Source organism: Centroberyx affinis, unplaced genomic scaffold, assembly GCF_046629955.1.
Source record: "Centroberyx affinis isolate AG114_WGS23_722 - 3 ecotype Tasmania unplaced genomic scaffold, CSIRO-AGI_Caff_v1 ptg003375l_1, whole genome shotgun sequence".
Lineage (NCBI taxonomy): Eukaryota > Metazoa > Chordata > Actinopteri > Beryciformes > Berycidae > Centroberyx > Centroberyx affinis.
In genome coordinates this window covers 232,134-259,377 of record NW_027281364.1, presented here as the reverse complement: position 1 = coordinate 259,377, position 27,244 = coordinate 232,134, and the positions used below count along the sequence as shown (strand labels likewise).

General features: G+C 44.2%; 1 protein-coding gene across 1 annotated transcript; it reads left to right on the top strand.

Moving 5' to 3' along the window:
- The first annotated feature begins 73 nt into the window (after positions 1-73).
- Positions 74-25,700, top strand: fbln2 (fibulin 2). Its single transcript, XM_071538933.1, has 14 exons — positions 74-145; positions 1,028-1,214; positions 4,030-4,239; positions 6,287-6,415; positions 7,998-8,099; positions 12,880-13,014; positions 14,626-14,763; positions 16,005-16,148; positions 16,956-17,084; positions 18,798-18,923; positions 20,308-20,424; positions 21,865-21,993; positions 22,785-22,908; positions 24,225-25,700. Exons 1-14 carry the CDS (start codon positions 74-76, stop codon positions 24,583-24,585), a joined length of 2,103 nt encoding a protein of 700 aa, XP_071395034.1. The 3' UTR covers positions 24,586-25,700.
- The last annotated feature ends 1,544 nt before the right edge of the window (positions 25,701-27,244 follow it).

Below are 27,244 nucleotides of genomic sequence, written 5' to 3'. Positions count from 1 at the left end.
GTGTGTGTGTGTCAGTGTTGCTCAGAAGCAGTGCTGCTTAAGCTCCCTGAAGGAGAGACAGTGTGTATCGGGTATGACTGCAGCCAGAGGAGGAGATGCTTGTGAAGTGGATGTGGAGGAGCAGTGCACAGATGACTCCTACCAGGCAAGTCCAACATTACTGCGTCAGCACCATGACAACTCCTTCTACAGGGTTGCTGTTTAATAGTATAGACACCCAACATAGATATTAAATTATTATTATAGAGAGGTTTCTGCTTTATTAGATAGTATGCAGTGGAGAGTGACAGGAAAGATGGGACAGAGAGAAGGAGGATGATTGAACTAGTATAAGAATTCAGGTAGAGTATGACTCACTTTCGTTTTAAATGTTTCAAGACGACGCCATGAGGTCCCACCCGTAGACAGCTGTCAAATACTGTAATTCCTTTGGATCTGCCATGATAATAGGGTGAAAACGGAGTTTGGCAGTGTATATTAGACTTTAAACTGTTTAAACATCCCCTGGAATGCTGCGTTGTTTTGGCCAGAGTGCGATTTCAATTTCAGATAGCTGTGCCAGCATGCAAGTTTTCATAAAGGTCAAAGAGTTTATTTGTGTTTATTGGAGAAGAGCGAGTTGGAATATTTTAGTGAAGCGCTGCCAGAACCTCCCGTTTCTATACGCATCCTTCAGACCTGTGAATACTTCCATATGGAAGTGGGAGTCGTGCCTTTTGTCTCAGTGTCGGCTCAAATAGCATTCCCTGCTTCTCCAAGAGGAAGCCCGGCGGTTTGGCCCTTCAGCCAACTCTTCATGTGCTTTAGGCAGCTGAGCTGAATCATTGTTTCAGAGGGGAATTTGCTTTTTTTACTGCACTGGGATGGACTAGCCCGCTTGCCTGTTTAGTTATTTCCCACCCTCCTCTGCTGTTTACTAAACAGAGCTGGCAGTGGAGGGCCATAAAGAGAGGTGGTGATTAGAGATGTGAAGTGCACCCCGGTGACAGACTCCTAATAGGCTCTGCTGTTGTGTCTGGATGGGCAGGTGTGCTGCAGCTGCTGTGCCCTTGGCTTACGGGTGCGTAGTGAAGGACGGGGGTGCGATGCCCACCAGTACCTGGGCTACCCGTGCGGCCATGTCTTCCTCACCTGCTGCGAGGAGGAGGAGGGTCTAAGCCAGCTGCTACTGAGGAGGAAGGAGAAGCCCAGGCCCACTGCCATGCCCAGGAAAGGTAACTGTACTCCACAGCAGTGCTCCATTCACATGGAGCTTCCAGCATGGAAAACACATTCAGCATGCAGCCTTGTATGATTAAGTGTAAAAACAGTAGGTTGGAGTTTCAGTTATACAAACATTGCTTGGAAGCAGAGCTGCTCTGGAGGCAGAAATAATCTCATTGGTTGAGCTAAACCTCAGGGGGCGGAGCCAAAGAACTACAGATTTTCTGGCTAAGAAATATTAGACTAAAGCCCAGTGAAAGAGACAAAGAGGTAAGAGAGGAGGAAGCTAATATTATGAAGCCTAGCACTCTTGCTACTTGCTGAAATGAAGTCTAGCCATAATAAGTTATCTAGGTTAGTTTTAATTAGCCTAGCTTACTTTCAAACTAGCCATACTAGCCTATAGCTATCTCGGTAAGCTAGTTAGCTAGCCTCCCAAGATCATGAATGCTGTATGGTCATGAATACTTTGACCAGTTCCTTCTTTGCCATTCAAGTACTTAGCTAACACCACGCATCAAAAACCTGGTTCTTAATAGTATTTCCAGAACAGCTCTGTCTCTGAGAAATGTTTGTATAAAACTCCATTCTGTGTAAAAACATGTAGTAGACCTGTGTGGCTAATGTAACCATCAACATACTGCATCTGACACTGCTAGCATACGGAATAGTCGTACGTTGAGGTATTTCTATTTCTCATTGAGGTTTATGTCACAGAGGTGGAGTATGGGCTGAGTTTGATCTTCCCAAAGACAGATGCTCAAGGTTGATTGGTCAGGTGTCACGTTACCATTCAGAGTAATGGGGAAAGATGTAGGCAAGCTGTGATGAATCAGGAGCAGATGGCAGCTCAGGCTGTTGTCTCTCTACTTGTGCCAGCAAAGTTTTCCTCTGTCTCTGATCCATCAAGTACCAAGTGCCAGTGACATTTACATCAATGGATTTTCTCACAGTGCAGGGGTGGGATAAAAATGGCTCATTGCAAAAACATTGAAGCACAAATGAAAAATGATCCGCGCACTAGATTCAAGTTCCCGGCCCTTTACTAAAGCGGCATGTCAAGCAAAGGCTTTTGTCAGCTAACCCCCACTTGCCATTTGTACTTTTACTTATACCAACATTTATCTAGCACTTGGCATAAATCAGGTTGGATGTGCACACATCTGCTTGTCTATTTAATACAGTTTCCTCCAAATATGGCAAAAAAGTGTTTGCAGCTGGTAGGTCCATGAAAAGGGATTTACATGTTAGTGCATTAGTCTCTATCTGTCACTCCTCTGGTGTAGGTAGGCTATTTAAACTGCATGATGGCACCATTATGCACTTGGTACCACAGAGACCCATGGCCAGCTCTCTAGTTGTTTTTCTATAAGTGTAGCCTATTAGGTCCAGGCACACAGTGTACAATTACAGTGCCATGCCGCTAAGGTTTGTAGGATAGTCAGCTACAGTGGTCATCCGATTATGAGGCTTCTTGTACCCAAGTATGGTATGGTGGTGAGGTAAGGTCAGTTTCCCCACTGACTCAGCCTGTTATTTCACTCACGACATCAGAGGAAATCTTCATAATCCCGCCTTTTAATGGGCTCTGTTCTAACCATTGACTGCAGCTCATTTTCTTGAACTTTAAAGAGGAAATTTGATTTGAATGATGTCATCCTGAACTGAGCGTCAATTAACCTGCTGAAAGCTGTGCAAGGTTTAGGACCTGTAAAAGTTGTGCAAGCTCTCTATCTCTCTCTCTCTCTCTCTCTCTCTCTCTCTCGGGATGCTTCAAGGCATCAGCCTTAGCTTAGAGTGTTTTATGGATGAAAAAATGGATGAGATGCACTGTAATTATTTCCATGGGGGATATGTTTTTAGTCTTATGACTCACCGCCTTTTAATTAAAACAGGAAACATTTAATCTCCCCTGCTCCTCTGAATTTAAACCCCAGGTAATGACTGTGAGAAATATTTACCTAAAGCCAATGGCTGGACCCGTTACTGCTGTTTACTTTGTAACTTATGGCTTTCACCTCATAATGTAGTATAATGAGTATGGGAGTGTCTGTGGTGCATTAAGGCTGTGATGCATGAGTCTATGTTTTGGGGCAATATAGATGGGCAACATTCCAAATAACAGGACACGAAGTGAAATGGATCAAAAAACACCTCTTGGCAACAAGTTCCTATGTAATTACTGTAACATTGTTGCTGAGGTATCTCCTTAGGCTGTGTTGCCCATCAGTACCGCCCAAAAAGTTGCCTTGTGTATCTTCTGCTGAGTTCCAGCTTGCACTCTAGACGAGAGCGAAATTGAACAAACATGATAGAAACAGTTTGATAAGGTGCAGCGGTAATAGAAGCAGTTGCTGCAGGTAGAGGAGCTCTTATATCGTGAGCTGAAAACCCATCTTCAATAAGTACCATGTCATCCTCTCCCCACTGAGTGATTTCTCCTCTCTACTCACTCTAATTGCTCTCTAAAAAAAAAAAACCCTTACTCTGTTTCTTTTCCCAGTGCTTCACTCTTACATTATTGTTCTGTGGTCGCAGGAATGCTGTAAGGCACCAAGGCCATGACCTTTGCACTCACTTGCTATTGGTTGCTTGTAATGAAGGTGATGTTGGAACTGAGGCTTATTCTGCTATTGCACTCACTGTAAGTCACTCCGGATAAGAGCATCAGTTAAGTACTTGAAAAGTAAAGGAGGAGCAGATGTTCTATGTGTTTGAGTCAATTTCATGAGGTAAGTGTGCTGGGTAGATTATACAGGCAATCTGGTGCTGTCTCTAATTTGAGATCTCCCCCCGCTCCCCCGCTCCCCCCCTCACTCCTTCCAGTCTCAGACAGCAAGTTCCCCAAAGAGGCCTTCTCCATCGAAGCCGTAGACGAGGCTGCCAACGCGCTGGAGGAGCAGGAGGATGTGGATGAATGTCAGCTCTACCTGGGCCAGCTGTGCCAGCACACGTGCACCAACACCTGGGGTTCATACCGGTGTGGCTGCCACCAGGGCTACATACTGCAGCAGGACAGACACTCCTGTGCACCCGGTGAGCACCGGGGACATTTGTTCCCTCAGTACGGCCTGTCAGGCAGCGGTCTCCTACAAGGCTGCCAACCGGCACGCCTCTTTCTGCAATGAGCCAGCTGCCTGACAGGCTTCCATACATTTGCTTTAGGCATCTAGCATTGTAAGCAGCCTACAATACAATATATTATTACTTGGCTGCCTGGTAGGCTAAGTTCATATCCAGCTGTCTGACATGCTGCCTTTGTATTGCTTTGACTATTGACAGTTTTTTAAGAAGGAATTAACAGAAAATTAACAGCAATTCTCCAAAACTTTAGCTACTAGGTTCAAATCAAATTCAATTTAGCTTTATTTATCAAGTCATATGAGGTTTCTAACACCAAGCAATCACTAAAAAGGCAAGATTTGTGGCTATCTAAAATAAGTTACTAACTTAAACTTTCAAGTTTAGAAACGTTTTTGGAGTTTTTTAGATTTCATAGTGTAGCTTGCACCTTTTCATTGGCTCAGGGCCACAATTATATTGAAATTATATGTTTACATACATGCAGAATTCCATTTTTAACCCGGTGACAAAGTAACCTGGATTTGGGTTGATGCATGTAAATATCATAACCAGGGTAAGCTCATACGCCAATTATGAGAAACCCAGGCTGCCTGGCTTACTCCAATATTAAACGTGTTTCTGTGACATGTAAACATCTTGCTCCCTTCACGTTTGGTTTTCACCATTTGCGCAAACACAGTATGGACACAGTTTGATGTCAACAAAAACATGGCAGCGAGCATTACTCACTATTACTGTTTCTATTGGGATCAAAATATTGCACTTATCAGAAGTAATCTACTGTTGCTCAGTCAAAGAGGGAAGGGGTAGCTGGTTTTCCTGGCGGACTGTTGTATATTATATACACGAAGGTCCAAAGCTTTGTGTTTGTAGGCAGGTTTTTTATGTGAAATAAAAAGATTGGCTTTGGAAAATTTTCCAGTTGCTGAAAGGTTAGATTTAAGACCAGAGTCACCAGTTTGAATCTGTCTGACTGGCTGACAAAATGTGGCTGGGAGAAGTGAAGAACAAACTGCTGAAGTGTTGTAATGCTACTGTCAGAGTGACCTTGAGCCAAGCATTAAACCCCCAACTGCTCCATTGGAGCTACTCAGTGACCAACAGTAGAAGACTGTGTTTGTTATTTTCTAGCTGGCTGTTGCTGGAAAAGAGCATGCATGCTCAGCATACGTTCCCTGGTAAATAAAGGTGAAATATATACACATTAAATATACAGACAGTGCTTTTTATATGCTGTTCCAGTGATGTCCTTCTCAAATCATTCAGAAGTGGTTCCCCCAGATAGTCTTTATCCAAATGAAAATTGCTAAAAGGCTTCATGGCCATGAATGTGATGCTGGACTGCTGACCTCCCAGCCACATAACACTAACCACATAATGCAAACGTGGATCTGATAACAGCCTAGTCTGATAAGAATTGTTTATATATGGCTAGTCTCCTTCACATTTATTCAAATGCATGTTTACTCCAATTTGTTTGTTTCAGTGGTTATATGTCACAGATGCTTGATAGGAATTCTCTGACTGGGAACGAGGGCACCAGTGCACAATAAAACTAAAAAAGTATTTTTCTCCCACTAATTTCAATACAGGCATCTTGATTTTATTGTCTTCTTTTTTATGGTTATTTCACTATGATTATGCAGCGGTTAAACCAACAATATATTCATCGTCATACTTATGGCACTTGAGGAAGGGCCGTTTAAACAGGCTCATCAACATTCCCAGTAACCTCAAATTAAAGGTAATTCATTCACAGAGCATGCAGCACTATTAAGGAGCAAAATGACATAAACGGCCAGGCACGCGTCAAATTCTGTCTCGCCATTACGAAACTGCTATTATGTGGAATATTACACTTTATTATCGATCTATCTATTACTTTTTTTAAAATCGGTTTCATATATCAGGAGCATGCGAGTCAACCTACAGGTTTCATTTGCTCTTCAGTCTTTCTTAAATTGATTTTTAAGTAATTTCCTAATTCCTTTTTATCCAGTAAGTCCTGAGGAAGACAACAGAGTCAGAGAGGAGGACCGCCCTGCCTTGGTCCCAGCACCAGCCACTACTACCACCACTACTACCAGTACCACCACCACCACCCATGTTCACCTCAATCCATGTGCAGGTAATGCTAACATTACTGTTAGAGTCATTAGATAGTAGTAGTCAGTACTGCCCAGATTTTGACCAGAGCTCCATCTTTGCCAGTTAGCTCTTGCACTTCTTTCTTTGGCTCCACCCATTGAGGTTTAACTCAACCAATGAGATCATGTTTGCCTCCAGAGCTGCTTTGGCTCTGAGAAATGTTTGTAGAACTAAAACCCCAATGTGCCAGTATCTCTGCAATTTACATAGGTGACAAACTGGAGCTATCTGCTCCCGTAATCGTTTTGCCTGTAGTGGTTGTGAAAATGAGGTAGGCCTAAGTTCAGATCAATGCCGATAGCCCTCATTTCTGAGAATGGGTGGCTTGCTGGAAGGCACTGAAATCACCATCCACAGTGAAATTAAAATGCCATATTTTGCAGGCTTTGAGATAATTGACAGAAATTGCATTAACAAAACTAAAAAGATAGCCAGTATTTAGAGATCAGCGTTTGCCATTACTAGTACGTTCATTTAGGGGGTTTTTTCTGGCATTTTCACCTTCAGAGAAACAGGAAAGCTTGAGAAAGACATGCGACAAAAGGCACCGGGCCAGATTTGAAACCAGGATGTCCCCTCCACAGGGCACGCGCCTCAGGCCACCGACCCACCAGGACACCCCTCCGTTTAGGAATATGAAAAAGACGTGATTTACGGATTCTTGGCCCCCGATATTTGCCTCCCACTGTGATATTCTTCAGCGAATCCTCCCCAGGCTAAGGACTTATGTGCTACAGCTTTATGTGTAATGAGTGATGAGAGTGATTTGGGGTTTAGAGCGTGTCTCATATAAGGCTGCGGAGCACAATTCACGAGCAGCCAGCGCGTCCTCTGCTGCTCTCCCCCCCGGTGTCTCCGCTCTGTGTGTGCGCAGTGTGTCAGGAACCTCAGTGGGCCGGATACATCTGGCCGACACATCAGCTCTCCTTTTATTGAAACAAGGCGAGCAGGCTGGGCTGAAGAGGGGCTGACGTGATGTGTCCCAGTGCTGCCCGACCTGCCTTTGGGGGGCGAACAAGACTCCCTTATGAGTCAAAGTGAAACATGGACAGTTTTCCTCACTTAGAAAACTGTTCAGTTGTAGTTTATCTGCTAAACTATGTGCGGTTCTGCGGGTTCTCCACGAGCTGAATCTTTATCAAGTCAGGAGGGGGGGGGGGGGGGACTGCGATTTATCGACCGGCGGGGGGGGGGGGCTTTAGCGAGGGACGCGTCGGCGAGAAACTGTGGGGGTGAAACAGTTCCTGGCCCCCATGCCTCTTTGTGACTATCGAGCTGTTAAATGGGGAGAATTGATTCGCTCGCGTTGAATGAGGTAGCTCATGAGAGGGCTTGTTTCAGCGGGGGGAGTGATGATCAGAGCGAGGGGGGGGAGGGTGGCGGGGGGTCCGGAGGAGCCTCGGGGAGCGCGACGACAGGGGCAACGAATTACTGGGACGGGACGGGAACGAGGACGGGATATTTGAGACATCGCAACTGACTGACTGTCCCAGGAGGTGTAGATGTGTGGGATTCGGAGATGACTGTGATCAACGCCGCTCGTATTTTTGTCCCCTCTATAGGTAACGGCCCTTGCAGTCAGCAGTGTTCGGCGGTGGCGGGCCAGGCGAGCTGCTCCTGCTTCCCGGGCTTCTCGCTCATGGCAGATGGACGCCTGTGCGAAGGTGAGGGGCCGCCGCTCCCCCGCTGTTGTGTTAGCGTTGCCGGTAATTGGAGCGATTCGCAAAGCTCTTATGTATCCCTTAAGCTGTCGCCCTCAGGCTGGGTTTGCACAAGGTAACAAACAACCCCACCGCCCCCCCCCCCACCACCACCACCACCAACAACACTGCCGCAACGCGCACAAATGGACAAACACGCGCACACACACACACACACACACATGCAGCCATTGACAGCAAAACAAAAAAGGCAATGGAGCAGTTTGTCCAGAGATCCGGACACTTTTTTTAATTGGATTCAGTCACTCATGAAGGAGGAAAATGCAGGTCTTGTGACACTTAACAATGCGTGGTCTGATTGGGCTCCGGTTTCCTAGTGGTGGAGCCCGTTGCCGAGAGCACGAGTCAACCGTAGCCAATTACTCTACGGCCGCCATAGCTGCAATAACAAACACCAGCCATTACATCTGTGTGCTTAGCTACCTCACTTCTTCAAGTTGCGCTCAATCCGCTGATATTAGACGATCTACATTCAGCCTCTCCCCAGAAGAAAATGTAATTGTTTCCATGCCAAAGACTATTTTCCATGAAGGGCCTTACAGTAATAAATTTGGTGCAGTAGTTAGTAAATTGATCCGTGGATTTGCTACAAGGCTAACACTTGGCAGCGATTTTCCTTTGTAAAGATGTGATATATGGTCCACCTCCTGGAATTCAATACACACCAGCTCAATAATTCTCTCTTGTCCAAATTCCTTCCTGTCCCAAATTGCACTGTTTAACAAGAAAGAAACCATCACTGAAATAGTCAAGAAGGAAGTCACTTATATAAACTTAATAAATAAACAATGTGATTGTATATATGCCTAGGTAAGGGCCTCGTGAGAAGCCTACCATGCTCTGATGTGCTGCTTATGTATTGAGGGCCTGTTGTGAAAAATGCATTTCATTTTAGCTGTGATAAGAATATATGTATTGTAAGTGCGGCCCTAGCTCGGTTGATTTAATCTGTCCGTCTGTCACCAGAGGGGATAATGCTTCTGAATGCATAAGCATTGCATAAGAGTTAGTGTTTTCCCCTCCTATCACTTCATTCAGTGGGCAGGGTGAGGACTTTCTCCCAGAAAGTGTTCCCACATGTTAACCTGTGGGTGGCCAACATTAGGTTTAGTCTGGAATGAAACAAAGGAAATAGCCAGAGTCAGGCTAGCCCTGCAAGAATGGAGGGGGGGGGCTGGGGACTAGACTGGGATTAATTTCAACATTTGACCCAAATGCAACTAGACTGTGACGCAAACTGGAGTGCTTCAACAGTTACTACACTGTAGATACATCATATAGACTGTGAAAACCCACAAGCATTAACACCTAGGATGTTTGCACAGTGTGTGTTGTACTGTAAAATCATCAGTTTGGGAAATGCACCTCTCAAATATGATGGATTGATTAATCCAGTATCGTGGTTACATGATATTTTAATTCACAGTTTTGCAGAGTAACTAAATCAAAGCTGATTGTCTCTGTTCCATCTGTACCTCTCCCTGTGGTTCACTCTCAACTGTGTAGATGTGAATGAATGCAAGACTGGAACGCAGAATTGCTCCCATGGAGATTTGTGTGTGAACAAGGAAGGCTCCTTCCAGTGTGTCAGCCTGGATGGGATGTGCGAAGAGGGCTTTATACACAACATGAATAGCGAGTGTGTGGGTAAGACAGTTAAGCAGTGCTGTGGCATTATTTCTACTCATCACCAAGCTGTGAATGGATATTCTGAAGTTTCCCAGGCAAACCCACACACGCACATACGCAAGGCACAGGCACACAGGCAGAGAAAGAAATTTCAAATTCAGACATCATAGCGGTTTCCAGCTCCCATGCATGCGGTTGCCATCTTCACCATATTATGAGATTCACTCTGAGGACAAAACAAACTGCTGCGGACACGGGTGGATTTGTTTTGCATTACTCAAAACATTGCAGGAAGATCAGCTTTCACAGTTAATTAAAAAGGACACCAATTATTACATGTAGGGAATCGTGGATGAGGCCCTGCACCAAATCGCAATCAAGGCCCGCTGCATATCGTAAGCTTTTATTGTCCTTTCTGTGGTCGAATTGCTAACATAATCTTTAGGTTTGCATGACTGGGATTCTTGGACAGTGGTATTATTCAAATGCACAAATTTTTGTGGATTTGAATAATACCACTGTCCAAGAATCCCAGAAGATATTAACTCTTACTGACCGCATCATTTTCAGAAATGTGGACCCACCCACTCAAACAGAGGAAAGCCTCATGGCGCTACCCACTGGCAGGCCAAAGGTCATCCCTAATGAAAAAACACTATAATATTGCTATAATATTCCTATTGGGACTTACAGTGTATCTGGGGTACTCAATAGTAGGTTTATAATGACCTTATTGCACTTAAGCTTATTCTTTTTTTATCTCCTATGGTATCAACATAATATCCCTATAATATTCCAGTAGTGTCTTCTAGTTTTGCTGCGATATTTGTGATATTTATATCGTTCAAAAATGTATTATAGGATTACTGCAGTTCCTTTTTGTTAGGGATACAGCCTGGTAAACTGAAAATAAGCATCTCACACACCTTTACATTGAGCCCATCTACACCCTTTGAGTGGCACATCATTCAGAATCCATCCCATGTGACTGACGATTCATGACATAACACTCTTAGTTTATAATTCTGCCTCAAAAAGCCAAGTTAACTTCATCTACCTCAGCTTGAACTTTTTTTTTTTTTTTTACAAAATCGGTGTGAAACAATACAACTGGGATTGCATTTTCTTCATGCATTTGCCTCTATGCTCAATTGTGCTGCTTCTCAGACATCTCTCTGTGCACAGCCTCCTCTTGCTCTCTTGATGAAATCCTAGCCAAAACTGCTTCCTCCATTTCTCCGTACGGCTACGCATTTGTATTTTTCCAAAACAGACTCTTTGTTTCCGCCTTGTATTGGAGCACTTCACTCCCGACAACAATGTAATCTGGCTGCCTCTGGGGAACAGTCGGGGGAAGGCGGGGGACCTAGAGGCAATAGCCGTTTTTTTTCCCCCCTTCTTCTTCTTCTTCTTCTTCTTCTTCGAATGACGCACTGGAAATAACGCTGGCCCCCAAAGCCCTGCGGTGGAAGGAGAAGGCGACTCTCTGCGCACTTGGAAACGGTCCTGTCCGTCCCCTCGGCTTGATTGAGAGCAGGGCCACGGAGGACGGGGCGGACTCGGTGTTGTTTGCCCCTGGAAATGTGCTGCCGACAATGAAGACAACAGATCCCTCCCCGTTTGGGAACAAACAGAAACATTTGCAAACGCAGCCCCGAAACAAGTGTTTGCCACCGTTGTACTTGTTATCCAGCACGAGTCCCGCAGACTCTACCGGGTGTTGTTGCAAAAAGGGATAAAAGGGAAAATAGCTAATTGTAGTGAGCGAGACAAATGTATTTCCTGCAATTCTACAGAGGCTTCTCATAATACAATACACTATGTCCTGTGCTGTGAAAGGTGATGTTTGTGTTGTTTTTGCAAGGGAGAAATAACCTTAAGGGAAAAAGAACTCCGGGATGTTACTCAAAAACTGTCTTGAAAACCTCAGATCAATGCTTTTCCTCCTTTTCACTCCCTCTGGGAAGGTGTTCCGAGGCTCACAGTTCATTCAAATTCCCCTGTAGGAAAAGCTTCGATGGTTGAGAAAGGAATTTCAGCAAGGGACTGCCAACAGATGCATGGGCAACACAGGAGAATATACGCCTCTCTTGTTCCTCCTTTTTGTTTTTTTCCGTCGCTGGCTCCCTCATGCAGAAGACCTTTTTGTCGGGTTCCCTGTGGAATGCGCCATATTTAGGGGTGATCTTCAAATCTGGAGGCCTGCCACAAACATACAAACACACACACACACACACACACACACACACACAATATCGCAGTCCAACCCCATCAGCACGTCCGGCTAATCTGCCTCGCGCTGCGATGCATGATAAGGGAATGCAGCAGTTTGATAAAAAATGAGCCACAACAGAGCGAGAGGATGCACCGTCTCGGCATGGACCCGCCAATGTCATAAATCAACAGTGTGTGTTTACCTGGTGTAGTGCTGTTTGACTGATAAGGATTTAAGGATTTTCAACCGCATGTTTTGTTTCACCCATACAGATGAGGCAAACAAGCCTAACAAGAAAAAATATCACTTAGCTTGGCCAAGATGTGATATTTTTTGAATTTGACTCAGGACACACAAAGCAGTCATTGTCCAAAGTTGACATAATGGCCCCGCCGAATGGCACCTCAGGACAGTTTTTTGTCAGGATAATGTGTTTCAGCCCGGTCCGGTGGTGCCGCACCAAATAAATCTTCATTTAAACTAAGTGTCTTGGCATGGCACTCTCATGACAGTACATAAAGCAAACTGGCTGGCGATTTTCGAGCGGGCCAAAGCAAAACATGTAACTTCCCGGGCTGGCCTCCACCACTCCTCCGAGGTAAGAATGACCTCCTTTGTTCGTTTGGCTCGGTATTTATTTGCTCGCGCCCATCTGCTGCTGACTCATTGGGCTCCATCACAGTGACAGGCGGGGAAGCAGGAATGGGCCGAACGGGACGAATTACGCAGTGGGCCCTGTTCATCAACTAACCCTGGGAGTTCGGCCTCACCTCCAGTGCCCTCCCCTCCCTCTCTCTCTCTCTCTCTCTCTCTCTCTCTCTCTCTCTCTCGGTCGTTTCCTCACACACACACTCAACTGCTGTTCTCCTCCTCCCGCAGATGTGAACGAGTGCGTGACCAACACCCACAGCTGTCGGCCCAGTGAGCGCTGTGTGAACACGGTGGGCGCGTTCATATGCGAGCGGCAGGTCACTTGTCCCGCAGGCTACCAACGGCGGAACGATGTTTGTGAGGGTGAGTTCACCGTCCCTAATGTATGTCATTAAAGCCAATGTGCACAGCAAATATTTCCATAGTCAGTGTTAATGCTGATGATGTCTACTTTAGTGTGCGGTACATGATTCGTGTAGTAAAGGAAAACAGAAACAACTCAAAACATGGACAGTATTGCAGAACAGAGTGCAATGTCTGTCTCTTAGCAATTCAGTGGAAGTTGGAGGATCCAGCAGCAGTAATAACCAACAGAAGTTCAACACCCCTGGCACACATTGCAGCACAGCGCAATGGATGGCCATGCATGCACACACTATTATGGTCTATGTCATCAGTCCCCCTGTAGTGTGGTTTCTAAATGTATCTCAGTCAGCCCGAAATAATTTGTCCTTAAATGGCCTCTCAGGACTTAATAGGAGCCCAGAAGCCCATGAATACAGGACTGCAGTGTACCACATTATAAATAAGTGAACACAATCAGGCTGTCGGTGTGTCTTGCTATTACTTATGGCAGACACTTGTTTTCTATGCGGCTCTGTAGCAGAAATCTCTCCGTCTTCCTCGGGGATATATTTAGACAGCTCATTTTCATTCCCAGTCCCTGGGCAGATGAGAGTACAATGCACATTAGCAACAAGAAAATGTCCCCAAAGTGTGCATAAATCAGAGGGAATGTGCGGTGTTACGGATTATTTGCAATCATTTTCATTACGAGGTTCGTGTTAGAAGATGGGCATTGGTGAGTGTGGGTGTTCAGTTGCCCATAGCAGAGCAGTGCTGACAGTGAGTGCCACCTAGTAAAAGGAATGTTTATTAAACTTTGTGGCCCCACTAGTGATGTTTGGGCTTCAGCAGATAGCCGGGTTCAGTGTGTGACACGATAATCACCCTGAAAGGCAGCATGGCGTGGGTGGCAAAAAGCACTTTGAAGCTCTGTGGCTTGTGTCATCAGCACTTGGCACCAGGGAGGACTAATCAATGCAGCTAGATAATGAAGGTAATATTTAGCCGACCAGCTAGCAGGGGAAAAACTAATTAGTTGCATGAAAGAAAGCAGAAATCTTTGCTCTGACGTCGGAAATGTGCCCTTCTGATGATGATTGGATGAGAAAAGCCCAAATTAAGACCTCCCGCTATGTTCCCCGGGACAAATCTCAGAGGGCCTAATAAAACATGTACTCCTGAGAACTGTGCTCACGGCGCAAAGAGGCAAGAATAAATCTTACACTTAGACTCTATCCATCGCTCAAGAGATCCAATAACTGTCATTTAAGAAGTTCTGTTCAACTTCTGTTAATTGCGGCAGTTACAAAAAGTTATATTTTTATGGGGGGGGCGGATTTTTTTCCTCGAGTTAAACACTGACAGTTTGAAAGTTTGGGTTTCTGTGATGCTTCACATGTGTACTCTGTCCTTGAACCACAGTGCCACCTACTGTACTCTTCTCTCAGCCGATATCATATTCACTCTGTGAATAACTCTGTGGTTCATATCTGAGAGAGTTGATAGCTGGTTAACTCGCTACAGTGTCTTTGGCGGGGAATGCAGTGTGGATGGATTCTGGTGTTTCAAGTTGGCCCGTTGCGCAGGTTGTGTTTATCCCATGAATGTGGAATCTCTCCCTTCTTACAGACATTGATGAATGTATGGTGCGGACCCACAACTGCGGTATTGGCTTTGTGTGTGAGAACACGGACGGCTCTTTCCTGTGTAACCCGAAGCATAAGTGCCTCACCGGGTTCACACAAGACTCCCATGGCAACTGTATCGGTAAGAGATATTACTGCCCTCTACTGGCTCTGAACTTTACAACCGCAGCACTGTCATACAGCAGAGGGGTGGACAAAATAATTCAAACGACAATTTATGATTATCAGATATAATAAGTAGTAGCAGCTTCAGTCCTCCTTGTCCTGCTGTCATACTGCATCCTGAACTGTGGAACTGTAATGGATATTGGACCTTTTCTTCAAGAAGGAAAGCCTCCAGTTGTTTGAGGGATGGAGGAGGTGGTAATCTACTTCCCATAAAGGTGCAGTGGTGTGTAGTGTCTAGATCTGCTGATTAGCAGATCATGAACACCAGGATGAACTCATGATGAAACCACTATTGAATGTGTATGGGGGCATTATCGTCTTAGAATATGGTAACATCATGAGGGAACAGTGTTTGCACCCTAGAGTGCTCCTGGTCCTGTAAAGTGACCTAATCCTTGGCCAGTATACGATCATGCAAACCAATCATCAGACCTAATGACTCCGACAAGATGGCTGCCCATACCATTACAGATCCACCACTATGTTTAACAGTTGGCAACAGACATGGTAGTTTGAAGGCTTCCTTTGGCTTTCTCCAAGCGAAACCCTGTCTGGAAATGTTGGTGAGCTACAATTTATAATCACAGTTCCTCTTTGTTGATGCTGTCTGTGCTGGGCAATTACGATTTTCCAGACTATTTCCCTTGCCGCATTAAATAATTTTGCAAATTTTGTGATTGATGCACCTGCAATTCAGTCACTGTTTGGCCTTTGTGTAACTTGTTAGTTGTCTCAGGTTGCAAAACATAAAAGTGGTGATTATCAGACTCCTTTTAAAGCTGACACATACTACTATTTGGTATTCAACTTAATATGACTCGACTGTGTAGCTGCCTTTGTAACTGTGATTCAGTTACGTCAAAGTCAAAATCCTTTTTCATGTCATGTTTGTTATTTTGTCCACCACCTACATTACTATATGCACATATTGTATATTGATTCTATAGTATATGATCTGTTTGATCACAGGGCGCCCCCAGCATTGGAACCAATATATATAAGAAAGCGTGATTATTGCCAAGAAGTAAGTACTTGACTGCATAATTGTGCAGTTGAAATTACTGGCAGAAAATAGACATAATCATGTATGAGATAGGTCTGTCAGTCAGGATTATACAGCCACCTCCCCCACAGTCGTGTGCAGCTGTACATTTTTTCTGCCATCTGGATGTGTCTCTCTCTCTCTCTCTGCAGACATAAATGAGTGCAGTAGCCTGAGTGAACCATGCAGCCCAGGTTTTAACTGTATCAACACAGTGGGCTCCTATACTTGCCAGCGGAAGATCGTGATGTGCGGCCAGGGCTACCAGGCCAGTCCTGATGGCGCCAAGTGTGTCGGTGAGAGTTACCAGTCAAACACACAGCATGGACACAGGAGGTTGGCAACTTTGGAAAGAGATAATGGGAATAAAAATGTTTTGGTACGGTCCACATGTTGACTAAGGCGCTAGTCTAAAAACATCATCAGAAGGGAGAAGGAGCCCAAACACCAGCCAGTTAGGGCATCATGCCTCAACAATAGAACATTAAGATTGTAAAAAAAAAATCTGTTTGGTTTTTTAGGCTTGATGTTGGGGAGCTCCTTTTCCATTTTTTGAACTTTAGAAAGATGCAAGATAGTTTTTGTCACATACGATCTTTCAGGTGCAATTTTGACAGAACTCGGGTGAATGGTGCAGCGTGCCATTTAGATGTAGCATTTACAAAACTACCCTCATTTGCTCAAGTAGGGGCACTCTAGCAACTAGACAAAGTAGATTCTCTAAAGGACAAGGTGTGCGCTTGAGTGTGGAGTGAGGTTGGACCGTTTGAAGTAGTTAGTGAGCATTCACATACAGCAGTGTTCAGCATGATTTGAGGGAGAAAAAAATCAAGTCAAGTCTTTCCTTGCTTCATGTATGTAATTACTCCGTTGTCATCCCTACACTGTACATGTGCATACATGTACATGTGACAGAGAGAGAAAGAGAGTGTTAGTGTGATATAGAGAGAGAGATAGAGATAGACAGTGAGTGTGAGAAAGAGATGTGTATGCATGAGTTTGTGTGTGTGTGTGTGGGTTCGGGTTTGGGGGGGTCTAAGGAAGGCCCCCTCTCATGCTGAGACCGGGTCGTTGCTGAGGTGCTTTATCTTTCCTGTCTGTAGATATGGATGAGTGTCAGATGGGAAGCCACCGCTGTGGAGCGGGCCAGATCTGTCACAACCTCCCTGGCAGCTACCGCTGTGACTGTCAGACGGGTTACCAGTATGACGCCCTCCGCCAGGTCTGCACCGGTACGCATCGCTCTTCAAGTCTGTGACACCATGAGCAGATTGGTGTTTTAGTTCCACAAACATTTCTCGAAAGCAGAGCTGCTCTGTGGGCAGAAATGATCTCATTGGCTGAGCTAAACCTCAGTGGGCAGAGCCAAAGAACCACAGTTTTTCTGGCTAATACCGCATTCACGTCATGTGTCGCATTTAATGGAAGTACCACCTGCCATCTAATATCTTGCACTTGGCGTCACAAAAATTTGCCAGCGTCAAATTCTTTGATGCTGGGAGTCCAAGATAATAAAAATCAAAATTATGAAAAGTGAGTACTGCAGTTTGTTTATTTTTGATTTTATGTTCATAAATATAAAATATCTTGGACATGGGCGTTTCAACAAGTTAAACACGTGTTAGCAACAAGATGTCATCCAATTCTTTCGGCTGTTACATGTGAAACACATGTAACATTAGACTGCCCCCTAGTGAAAAAGGCAAGGGGTGAAAGAGGAGGAAGCTATATGAAGCCTGCTACTAACTGAAAAAATACAATCTAGCCATAGTGTTATCTAGGTTAGCTAGTTAGCCTAGCTGGCCATCCAGGTTCAAACTGTATTAGTCTATAGCTATATACAGTATGTAAACTAGTTAGCTAGCTGCTGACCTTCAAAGATCATGAATGCCACAGTCATGAATGAAAGAAAAAAGAAGTCATTGCATTTTATATATATTTTGATCAGAGTTCCTAAGAGGCAATTAAAGTTTGCTAGTTAGCCAACTTTCGCTCTGAAAAACTGTATCTTTTGCTCTGCCCACTGAGGATTAACTCAACCAATGAGATTACTTCTGCCAATGAGATTACTTCTGTTTGTAAACTCCAGTCTGCTGATGGGGAGGAGGAAGAACACCCAGGCTGAGATGTCATTAGACTGGGGGAAATAAGCGGCGGGCACACTGCTAGTGGTTTAACAGTCAGACAACAGACTAATCCTGGATGCACAGTCTGCTCTTGACGACACCTGAGGCCCTAATGCATACTAATGGTGAAACTAGTTGTCTAACTCCCTTTCTCTCTCCCTCTCTCCTACTACCTCTCTCTCATTCTGGGAAGATTCTCACACTTCCTTATTTGCCGGTTATCTCGCTTAAAACAGCATCGACCTGTTTATTCAAGACAACATGAAACGGCTTTTGGAGAGTGCCTTGCCTCCGTAATTCGACGTATTTCTGTCTGAAACACAAAGCTGGGGCATCGACAGACTAGGGGTTGGGGGGGTGGACCAAACCAGCAAACAAGGAAAGTGAGTCAGAAGAACTAGATGCTAGTCCTCCAACACCTGCAGAGGAGGAAGAGAGGAAGGAGCAAGAGGAAGAAGAAGAATATTTTGTCCTCAGTGTTGCCACTAATGCCACTTTGAAAGTTGTGAAGTTGTGGGTTTTATATGATAGGAGGGGTGGAGGGGGGGGGGGTTGTCCAAAAATCTATGACGATGGTATGCGTTCAAGCAACCACCAAAATATGCCGTTTTTCCAGAAAGGAAAAGTTCTGGGCTTTTGATATAAATGTAAAAAAAAAAAAAAATTGGCACGTATCGGCATACGTCAGGACATGGAAAGTTAACTAACAAGGTGGAAAAAGTCACTTTGTCTGTGGCTGTAGGAGGAATTGACAACGAGGCCTCGGTGGCCCAGAGGTATGTGTCTGTCCTCTAATAGCTCCCCCTCCTCAACTGACAGATGTGAACGAGTGCTGGCGCTACCCTGGAAGGCTGTGTGCCCAGACCTGTGAAAACACCCCAGGCTCCTACTACTGCTCCTGTACAGCCGGCTTCTCCCTGGCGTTTGACGGCAAGAACTGTGAAGGTACGCCAGACTGTCTTTGTTTTTTTTCAAGCATATTGGGAATTTAAAGCAATATTCCACTTAGTTTTAACATGGGAGGTTATTTGGCACTTGACCGCCATAAAAACCAGAATATAAACTCTGAGATCGGATGCAGCTGGACGGGTTTGTAGGGTTTGGATTTTTTTGGATTTTTACTTCCCATTCATTTGAACGAGGCCATGAAAATAGACTGAAAACTGACATTTAACATGTTGGTGAACAGATTCAACAACAGATCCTGCTGCTGTGATTTTCAACTGACTGTGGGTCCAACGTTTTAGAACAGAATTTTGCCCAATAGCATTTTTATTGATAGAAGAGAACATAGCGGAGGGATACCATTTAGGAGAGATAGTTCCTGTTTGGGAGACCGGATCTCTATTTGGTAAAATGCAAAATGCCAACGGACCCAGGATTGCTTTGTTGTCTTAAAAGCGGGATCTGTTGTTCAATCTGTTCACCAACGTGTTAAATGTCAGTTTTCAGTCTATTTTCGTGGCCTCATTCAAATGAATTGGAAGTAAAAATCCGAACGCTACAAACTCGTCCAGCTGCATCCGATCTTGGTGATTAGTTTATATTCTGGTTTTCATGGCGGTCAAGTGCCGAATAACCCGCATGTTAAAACTAAGTGGAATGTTGCTTTAAATGCCACCTTAAGAACTTCTGGGGGCCGATGGAAGCTTCTGCGAGAACGTTGGCATCAAAAGCCCACTGCCAGACGTTGGAGATGCTATTGATAGCAAACCATTTAGGAGTCATTTCCAAGTATCTGTTATCAGCAAAAACTGTTTTTTCTGTTGGAAATTAATTTATTCTCTGTCTCTGGCGTACCGGGGATGTCTGACGGTGCGTACATAATGGCTTCCTGGCCCAGGTGCAGTCTATCATCGGTGCGTTGAGGAAGCGGTTGTGCTTCAAAGAGCAAAGCTGACCAGGAGTGTGATGCACATTATTCTGGGCTCGTCACAGCCATTATTTAGGGTACTTAATCAAGCTGTGAACGTTCCTGCTCACAACCCAAAGGTGAATCCATTTTTCAGGGTTTATTTTAAGGACTTAGTGGAGCGACATGATTAGATTTTGATGAGTGCTTTTCAGATTAGTGCTTCCCAGACACTTATGGCTCTTCTTTCTCAGGGACCCAGCAGTAAGCAGCATTAGAAACCATCGTTTTTTTTGTTGTTTCTTTAAATTTAGTCTCCATCTTTGGTGCAGCAAATGTAAAAGCTTTCATGAACTGGATATACATAGGCTGAATCATTGTGTTATATCAATCAATGATGGTAGCAAACATTTATTCATGGACATTTATTTCTATATATATATATTTCTAATCATCTCTGTGTTTATCCTTGCTCAGATATGAATGAGTGTGACAAAAACCCCTGTAGCCAGGAATGCGCCAACATCTACGGCTCCTACCAATGCTACTGCCGCCAAGGCTTCTACTTGAAAGAGGATGGACACACCTGTGAAGGTAAATGAGAGTTTTCTCCTTCCCAGATTGCCCGGTGGAGGCTTAGGGTTTGTTTTTAGCAGTTGTTCCAGTAGTATTTTTTTTTCTTTTCTCAGTAGTTTTTCTTTATTGAGACAGTAGGAAGATGAGATGAGAGAGATGGAAGTTAAATGATCCCTGTGGGGAAATTGCATCATTTGCAGCAAGAGAATCAAAGTAAAAAATCAACAAATCAAAACTGGATATGAATAGAGAGTGGAATTTAGATTGCAATGTAATAATTAACGGTAACACAATAAATAAAGGTAGAGAGGATAAGCACTAAGCAGCATTTTCAACTTGCTACAGGATTTTTACAGGTACAAGAGTTAACCTGCTTCTACTGCATTATCATATGTAACATATAACTACATACCTATATACCTATGGCTTTTTGACGTGTGCTTGCAGTGACATTATTATGTGACCCTTATACCCATATCCTTATATATTCATCTGGGCCTGGTTTCACATTCTTGTATTCTCTCTTTTTAGCCTTTGTATTGTGGTTTTTATTACTCTTATGTACATTGTTTATTCATTAGTGTCCTTAGTTTAATGCTGCAATTTCCCCTTGGGGATGAATGAAGTACTATCCTATCCTGATTCACACAGATATGCAGTCCAGTTGCATCATTAACGTGCCACATTCAGACTCACAGATAGGGGCAGCATGTGTCCATATAAAAATCAACTTGTGTGTTATGTATCCATAATATATACAGATGTACAGTGTAGTCCAGAGTTGAGTATAGGAACAGGACAGTTGTGAGTCCAGTGCACTGCTCTCTTGCTTCAGCAGCCTCCTAGTTGGCTGAGACTGGGGCAGCATTGCAAAACAGAATGGCAGTTGGCATGCAGAAAAAGGAAAGAAAAAAGAGAGACAGAGTATGGGAAACACAGTGGAGGCGTTTCTGTCAGGCTTGATTTTAGGCCAGCAGGGGTAGATGTTAATCACTACACCATCCCTAGACAGGGGTTAACACATCAGTGTTTCTCACTGAGCCGCTCTCTAAAAATAACCATGCAGGCAAACACTTTCTGGAATAGCTCCTATCTCTTCAAATCAAAGGCCCACAGAGGCAAATATTTGGCTTCCATTGATTCAAGAGATGATACAATGTTTCTGTGAGTGCTGAAGCCGGATCGATGGCATCATGACTCTTGTCATCAGTCATAGATTTTATGTTGTCTTGGGTGACAGTGCCTTAAGGTAGCTTCCATCACTAATCCCCCAGACAGGGAAATACACACACACACACACACACGCAAAGCAACACCTTTACACTATTTTGCCTGAATAATCAAGAGAAAATGTCACCATGCATTAGTTAATGTGCCTTCGGCCTTCACAGAGGTTTCTGATGTGACCGATATGCTTGTGTGTGTGTGTGTGTGCGTGTGTGTGTGTCTTTTTGACAGATATTGACGAGTGCGCCCAGAGCATTGGGAACCTCTGTGCCTTCCAGTGTGTCAATGTTGCTGGCAGCTACCAGTGTGCCTGTCCTCCCCATGGCTACACCATGTCAGCCAACGGGCGCACATGCAAAGGTGAGGGGCCGAATGAAAATATGCCTCCTACAGTAGACACAGCAGTGGACTGTAAGACCAATAATGCTGCTGTCCACAAAATATAACCGAACGCCATCGGAAGTGGATTTTACTGTGAATATACTGTATGCTTAGATACCGGGCATACGTCATTTTAAAGTCTATAACTTGTTTATACCCTCAGTTTCCCATATTTAGTGCCACTAAGTTAAGTAGCTTTCTGTTTACTTTTTGTCTACTTACTTTTTTCTCTGGAGCAGACAGGATACTAAAGTCAAATATAAGTAAAAAAAAAAAAAACTACTTGAGAATAGAGGAAGTGATTTGGGGTACATTTCATGTAGTTTTTGTCACATGCAATATATCGGAAATTACTGGCATAATTTTGACAAAAGTAGGGAGAAAGATACGTGTTAGTTAGATCCAGCATTTATAAAACAACACGGATTGTTCCTAACCTAAACAAAAGTCGAACAGTTCAATTGGATTAAGTATATGACTTCAATTGACTTTTATTGCCTTCATAAAATATTTTTTAGTAGAATTTATGTTTACAGATATTGACAGATTCTAAATAATACTCAAAAACAACTGAGTTAAAAATGCAGTGCAGGTCTATGAAGTGCCTGCATTTATCGTTCCTTAATGATCATATCTCCTGTATTGGTTGCGCTACTGTCTTGAACGTTTGTGCTTAATATGTAATTCATCATCAGAAACAAGTGTGCGGCTACATATTGTTTAGTGATGTTTTTTCACTGCTCATCCTTTTATTTATTCATCTTTCCCAGATATTGACGAGTGCACCACTGGAGCCCACAACTGCTCATATGGCCAAACCTGCTACAACATCCAGGGAGGCTTCAGGTGCCTCTCATTCGACTGCCCTCAGAACTACAAGAAGGTGTCAGACATGTGAGTCATGTTCTATCTCTAAATTGGATATTTCCCTTTTTTTTATTTGAAGAATTCCCGAATCCTCTTGAAATGGCTTGGCTCCAGCCTTGCATTTCCCCTATATGGCTCATTTGTTTTCTGCATGAGAGAGTAGAGTTCAGACCTGATCAAAGTACTGACCCAGGCCTAGTCTGACTATATTATCTTGAGTTAAAGGGACATTTAGTGACCTATGAGCTTTATCGACCTCTGTTGGTGACCAGCAGGAATTGCAACAACATCAGTAGAACTTATCTCCTCCTTACACAAGCCTCTGCCCCTGACAATTATGCTTTGTTATTTGTATCTTTGGCTTGAGAACAAAGCTGTTTAGTCTGCATAGCTAAAATGAGTTGCGAGATCGGGATCGAGATTTGTGCCTTGAAATGCCAAGGAGCTTTTGTTCCAAAACAGAGCTGGAAAGTGGGTTTTGAAAGCCAGAAATCACATCACCTGGTAAAGTAATTGTTACTGATCAACAGCTCTATCACCTAAATATTTATGACGGTTATTTTGTGCTATGGGGCGGTAAAAATCTTGCCCCTTTTAAGCACTGGCCTGTACCCTAGGATTTTACCATAGAGCCTCTCTGCAGACAGTGCCTGTGCTGCAGTAATGAGAAATACTGTACATCCATGCCCTTGCTGCCCAGAAGGCCCTTGTTAACTCCGGTGAACCTATGGCAGGTATTGAGATTGGCTGGTGACCGAACACGATTCCCACCGAGCGGCGCGATGGAGCCAGATGGCTTTGATCAGGCCCGCGCTTCCCGGGGCGCTCTCCGTAGCGTCGGCCGCTCTGCGCTCAGTGGGCAGAAACAGCACACCGGGCTCGCAGTCGGCCCACGAGAGGCGCATTATCAATCCTATCAAGAGATATCTTATTAAGCCTCGCTGTGATGTGGCCTGGCACGGCGTGGAATGACATCTATCATTCAGAAGGAGACCTGGCAGCCCGCCGACACGCGCCCTAAGATCAGAATGTCTCCCGTAGAGCCTTTAGTGCCACCCCGGATTCATTTGAATGGGTTTGGAGGCAGTGTTATATTGGCAGGCGCGCACAAATTTTACGGTGCAGTACATTATGCTCGGCCTACTGCAGGCCGTAAGTTCTGGTATGTGACGGATATGGGCTATAACTCGGAACATGGACTAAAAAAAGGTAGAAAGGCAGAAAATTCAGCTACTCTTGGATGCTGACGGATGCTCTAAAAATGTCTTTATTGGTTCAGAATATTCTAGAAATATTTTCTTCCCTCGCTCTCTCTTTGACAATCTGGGCTTCTTGGTTTCCAGCCGCTGCGAGAGGCTCGGCTGTCCCAGCAACTCGTTAGACTGCCAGAACTCCCCGCTGAGGATCACCTACTACCAGCTCAGCTTCCAGACCAACATCGTCATCCCCGCCCAGATCTTCCGGATCGGCCCGTCGCCCGCCTACTCCGGCGACCACATCGCCATCAGCATCGTCAAGGGCAACGAGGAGGGCTACTTCAGCACGCGGAAGCTCAACGGCTTCACGGGCGCCGTCTACCTGCAGAGGCAGGTGCGCGAGCCCAAAGACTTCCTCGTAGACGTGGAGATGAAGCTGCTGCGGCAGGGGACGTTCACCCCGTTCCTGGCCAGGATCTACGTCTTCATCACCGCCAGCTCTATGTGAGGCCCTTCTCTTCCCCAAAGACAGACACACAGACAGAGAGAGAAAGGGACTGAGAATTTCATATGGTGCTACGTTTCTCTTTTTATGCTATGTGCAAACTCCTCATGTAATGCATCCCAACATTCATATCCAAGCATCTTGATTGCAATATGTTGCCAAAGACCTTACCGCCTCCTTTTCCGTTGCACAATCTTTGGCAGGCTTGCCGTATGGCAGATCTATCAAGCTGCCAGTCGTCGTGCAGACTTCTCTGACAGGCACATTCCCCCCAAGAACCCTTGTATTTACCAAAGTATCTTTTTTCAGCTTGAATATTGCCAATGTAATTTGCTTCTATGCACCACCTTTTTATAGTGTTGCCTAGCCAAGCTGTGTCTCCCTATGGATTGGACAGTGGCAAGGTGCTACACAGGTCACTGCACAAGTCCGGGCCGGTGGTTGGCGCTCTGCTTTACTCTCTTTAAACCTCCTGCTCTTTGACCTCCCAATCTGAATGTTAATTTTCATGAGAATTATGAATTATTCATGAAAGTCTGAAAAAAAAAAAAAAGAATAAACCTTTGCAGCACTAGAAGTCAAATCGGGGCACTTTTCACCACCCAATTTTTTTGTAATGTGGATGGAAAAATATTGCAACAGATCCTTAAAATAGGTAATCCTCCACATTTTTTTCAGCATTTGGTGTATATTATTTTTTTTAAAAGACTTGATTTGATAAAATGTAAGTGTTGAAATCCAGTGCAAACATGCCAGAAAGCATTCAAACCCTCCCATGGGACATGCATGGTAAAACGCAGCACTGAGAACATAAATGTTGAGTTTTTGTCGATATCGTTTTATGTGTTATATTCTTTCCCTATTACTGGACATATCATATTGTGTTACTGTGTTGTAATTATCTCAGGGCAAAAATCATGCAGTCTTGTACACACCTGACAAATTCCTCCGTAGCGCACAGGAATGAATCAGTCTGCGGTTACAACTCCAGACTGTTCCTCAGTAGGCTCACACAGCATGTACAGTTTCAGCTGCCACATATCATTTACATCTATAAACCAATCAACATACAATGACCAAACTGTTTTCATTTGCTCAATAAAAGTGCAGATTAAATTCTACCCAACTGTCTGCCAAACTGTCAGTGTCAATTTTTCCACACACATCATCAACCGCTTTAATATGCAGCACTGGTGCCATGTTACCACCAGTTCCATCCTGAGTGAACAGTGAGGCAACAGCTCCATCTAGTGGTGGAAGGAGCAACAGACAAGAGTCTCAGCACCCAATAGATAACTGGGTCTCAATGTTAAACTAAATACTCTCTCTACAGCTCCTAATTTAGATGTTGTTTTTTTCTCAAGATGACCTGGTTCTCATTAAGTCTGACCGGTCCTTATCCTCACTCCTTTCATCTCCCCTTTCACGGCTCCATGTGATACACGTGTGAGTGTGCGTCACACCCTCCAGCCATCCCACCCGGAAAGGGTGTGTGCCGTTCTACCACGGCTCTATTAATACATGGTGCACATCCCAACAGATAGCCTTTAAACCGGAAAGTAGGGTGGATCAATCTCTGACAGGTCACCGTATAAATAAATACTAGGGTCTGACCAATATTCCGATACCAAGACCGGTGTTTTTGAGCTGAAGCTGCCGATAAGCTGATGTTGTGCTGATATTCATCTTTAAATTTGACCATTTCCATGACAACAAGTATTTATTCACAAGAGGCAATGGTCCATAAGGCTGATTGGGTGGGGTTTGGTCTGGCACTGGTAAGCCTGTACACTAGTTACAGTGGGATCCACTGGGTGGCCTCTTTCCTCTCATCTGACGCACAAACACATCCGGCTATTGAGGTGGCATCCCACACATGTAGGGGTGTGATCATCTGATTATCGTCATTCCTTCAAAGGTTTATCAAGACGCCTAAATATATGGAGTGAGGTCCCATTAACACTAGAACAGCCAAAGCAGCATTATTCTGCTACTGCCTAAAAATGCCAACAGGTTAGTTCCACCTCATCTAGTTTTACTGCACTGATTACACATACTGTAAATCTGAAGTTTTTCTGTAAAATTCATGCAGATATCACTTGTTAATGAGGATAAGCTGAGAGAAAATGAAGCATGTTTAAAAGATTCATAGGCTTACTCTTTATTTTAAAGCAGATCTGGACAATGCCAAATAAGGCAGGGGTAAATTTGACCTTATGGCTGAAATACGTATGCTTAGAACTTCTTTGTTTTATTGCCTAGTTTTAAGTCTGTGAAATGATGAATGACGCTATTTTAGGAAAAGTCACAGACTGTGGGCCCTGTGAGGTTTATTAGAACAAAACAATATATATTTGAAACACAAAAAAGGTTAAAAACAAAATGACCCTTTGGGTTTAGTGTTAAATACTCCTGCCCAATAGAGAGAGCAGAAGAAGAAACAACACCGACCGCTGTACTGACACTGCAGGTCACACAGGAAGTTATGAAACTCCAGATAATGTAAAAGGCGGCTGAGATGATGTCAGGGATGGAGATTAATTTGCCTTGTATTGTGTTGGATTCCAAAATAAAAGTCCTTTTTATCAGTAATTGTGTGACAGCAGCAAAACAGCAAAATGATTTTCATTGTTTTAGTCTCCATGTTTCAAGACAACTGAGG

Excerpts from the sequence above, each read along its gene's own strand:
- fbln2 (XM_071538933.1), top strand. The coding sequence starts at position 74 with ATGACTGCAGCCAGAGGAGGAGATGCTTGTGAAGTGGATGTGGAGGAG. Across the intron at positions 6,416-7,997 it reads TCACCTCAATCCATGTGCAG|GTAACGGCCCTTGCAGTCAG; the intron begins GTAATGCTAACA and ends TCCCCTCTATAG. Across the intron at positions 22,909-24,224 it reads TACAAGAAGGTGTCAGACAT|CCGCTGCGAGAGGCTCGGCT; the intron begins GTGAGTCATGTT and ends CTTGGTTTCCAG.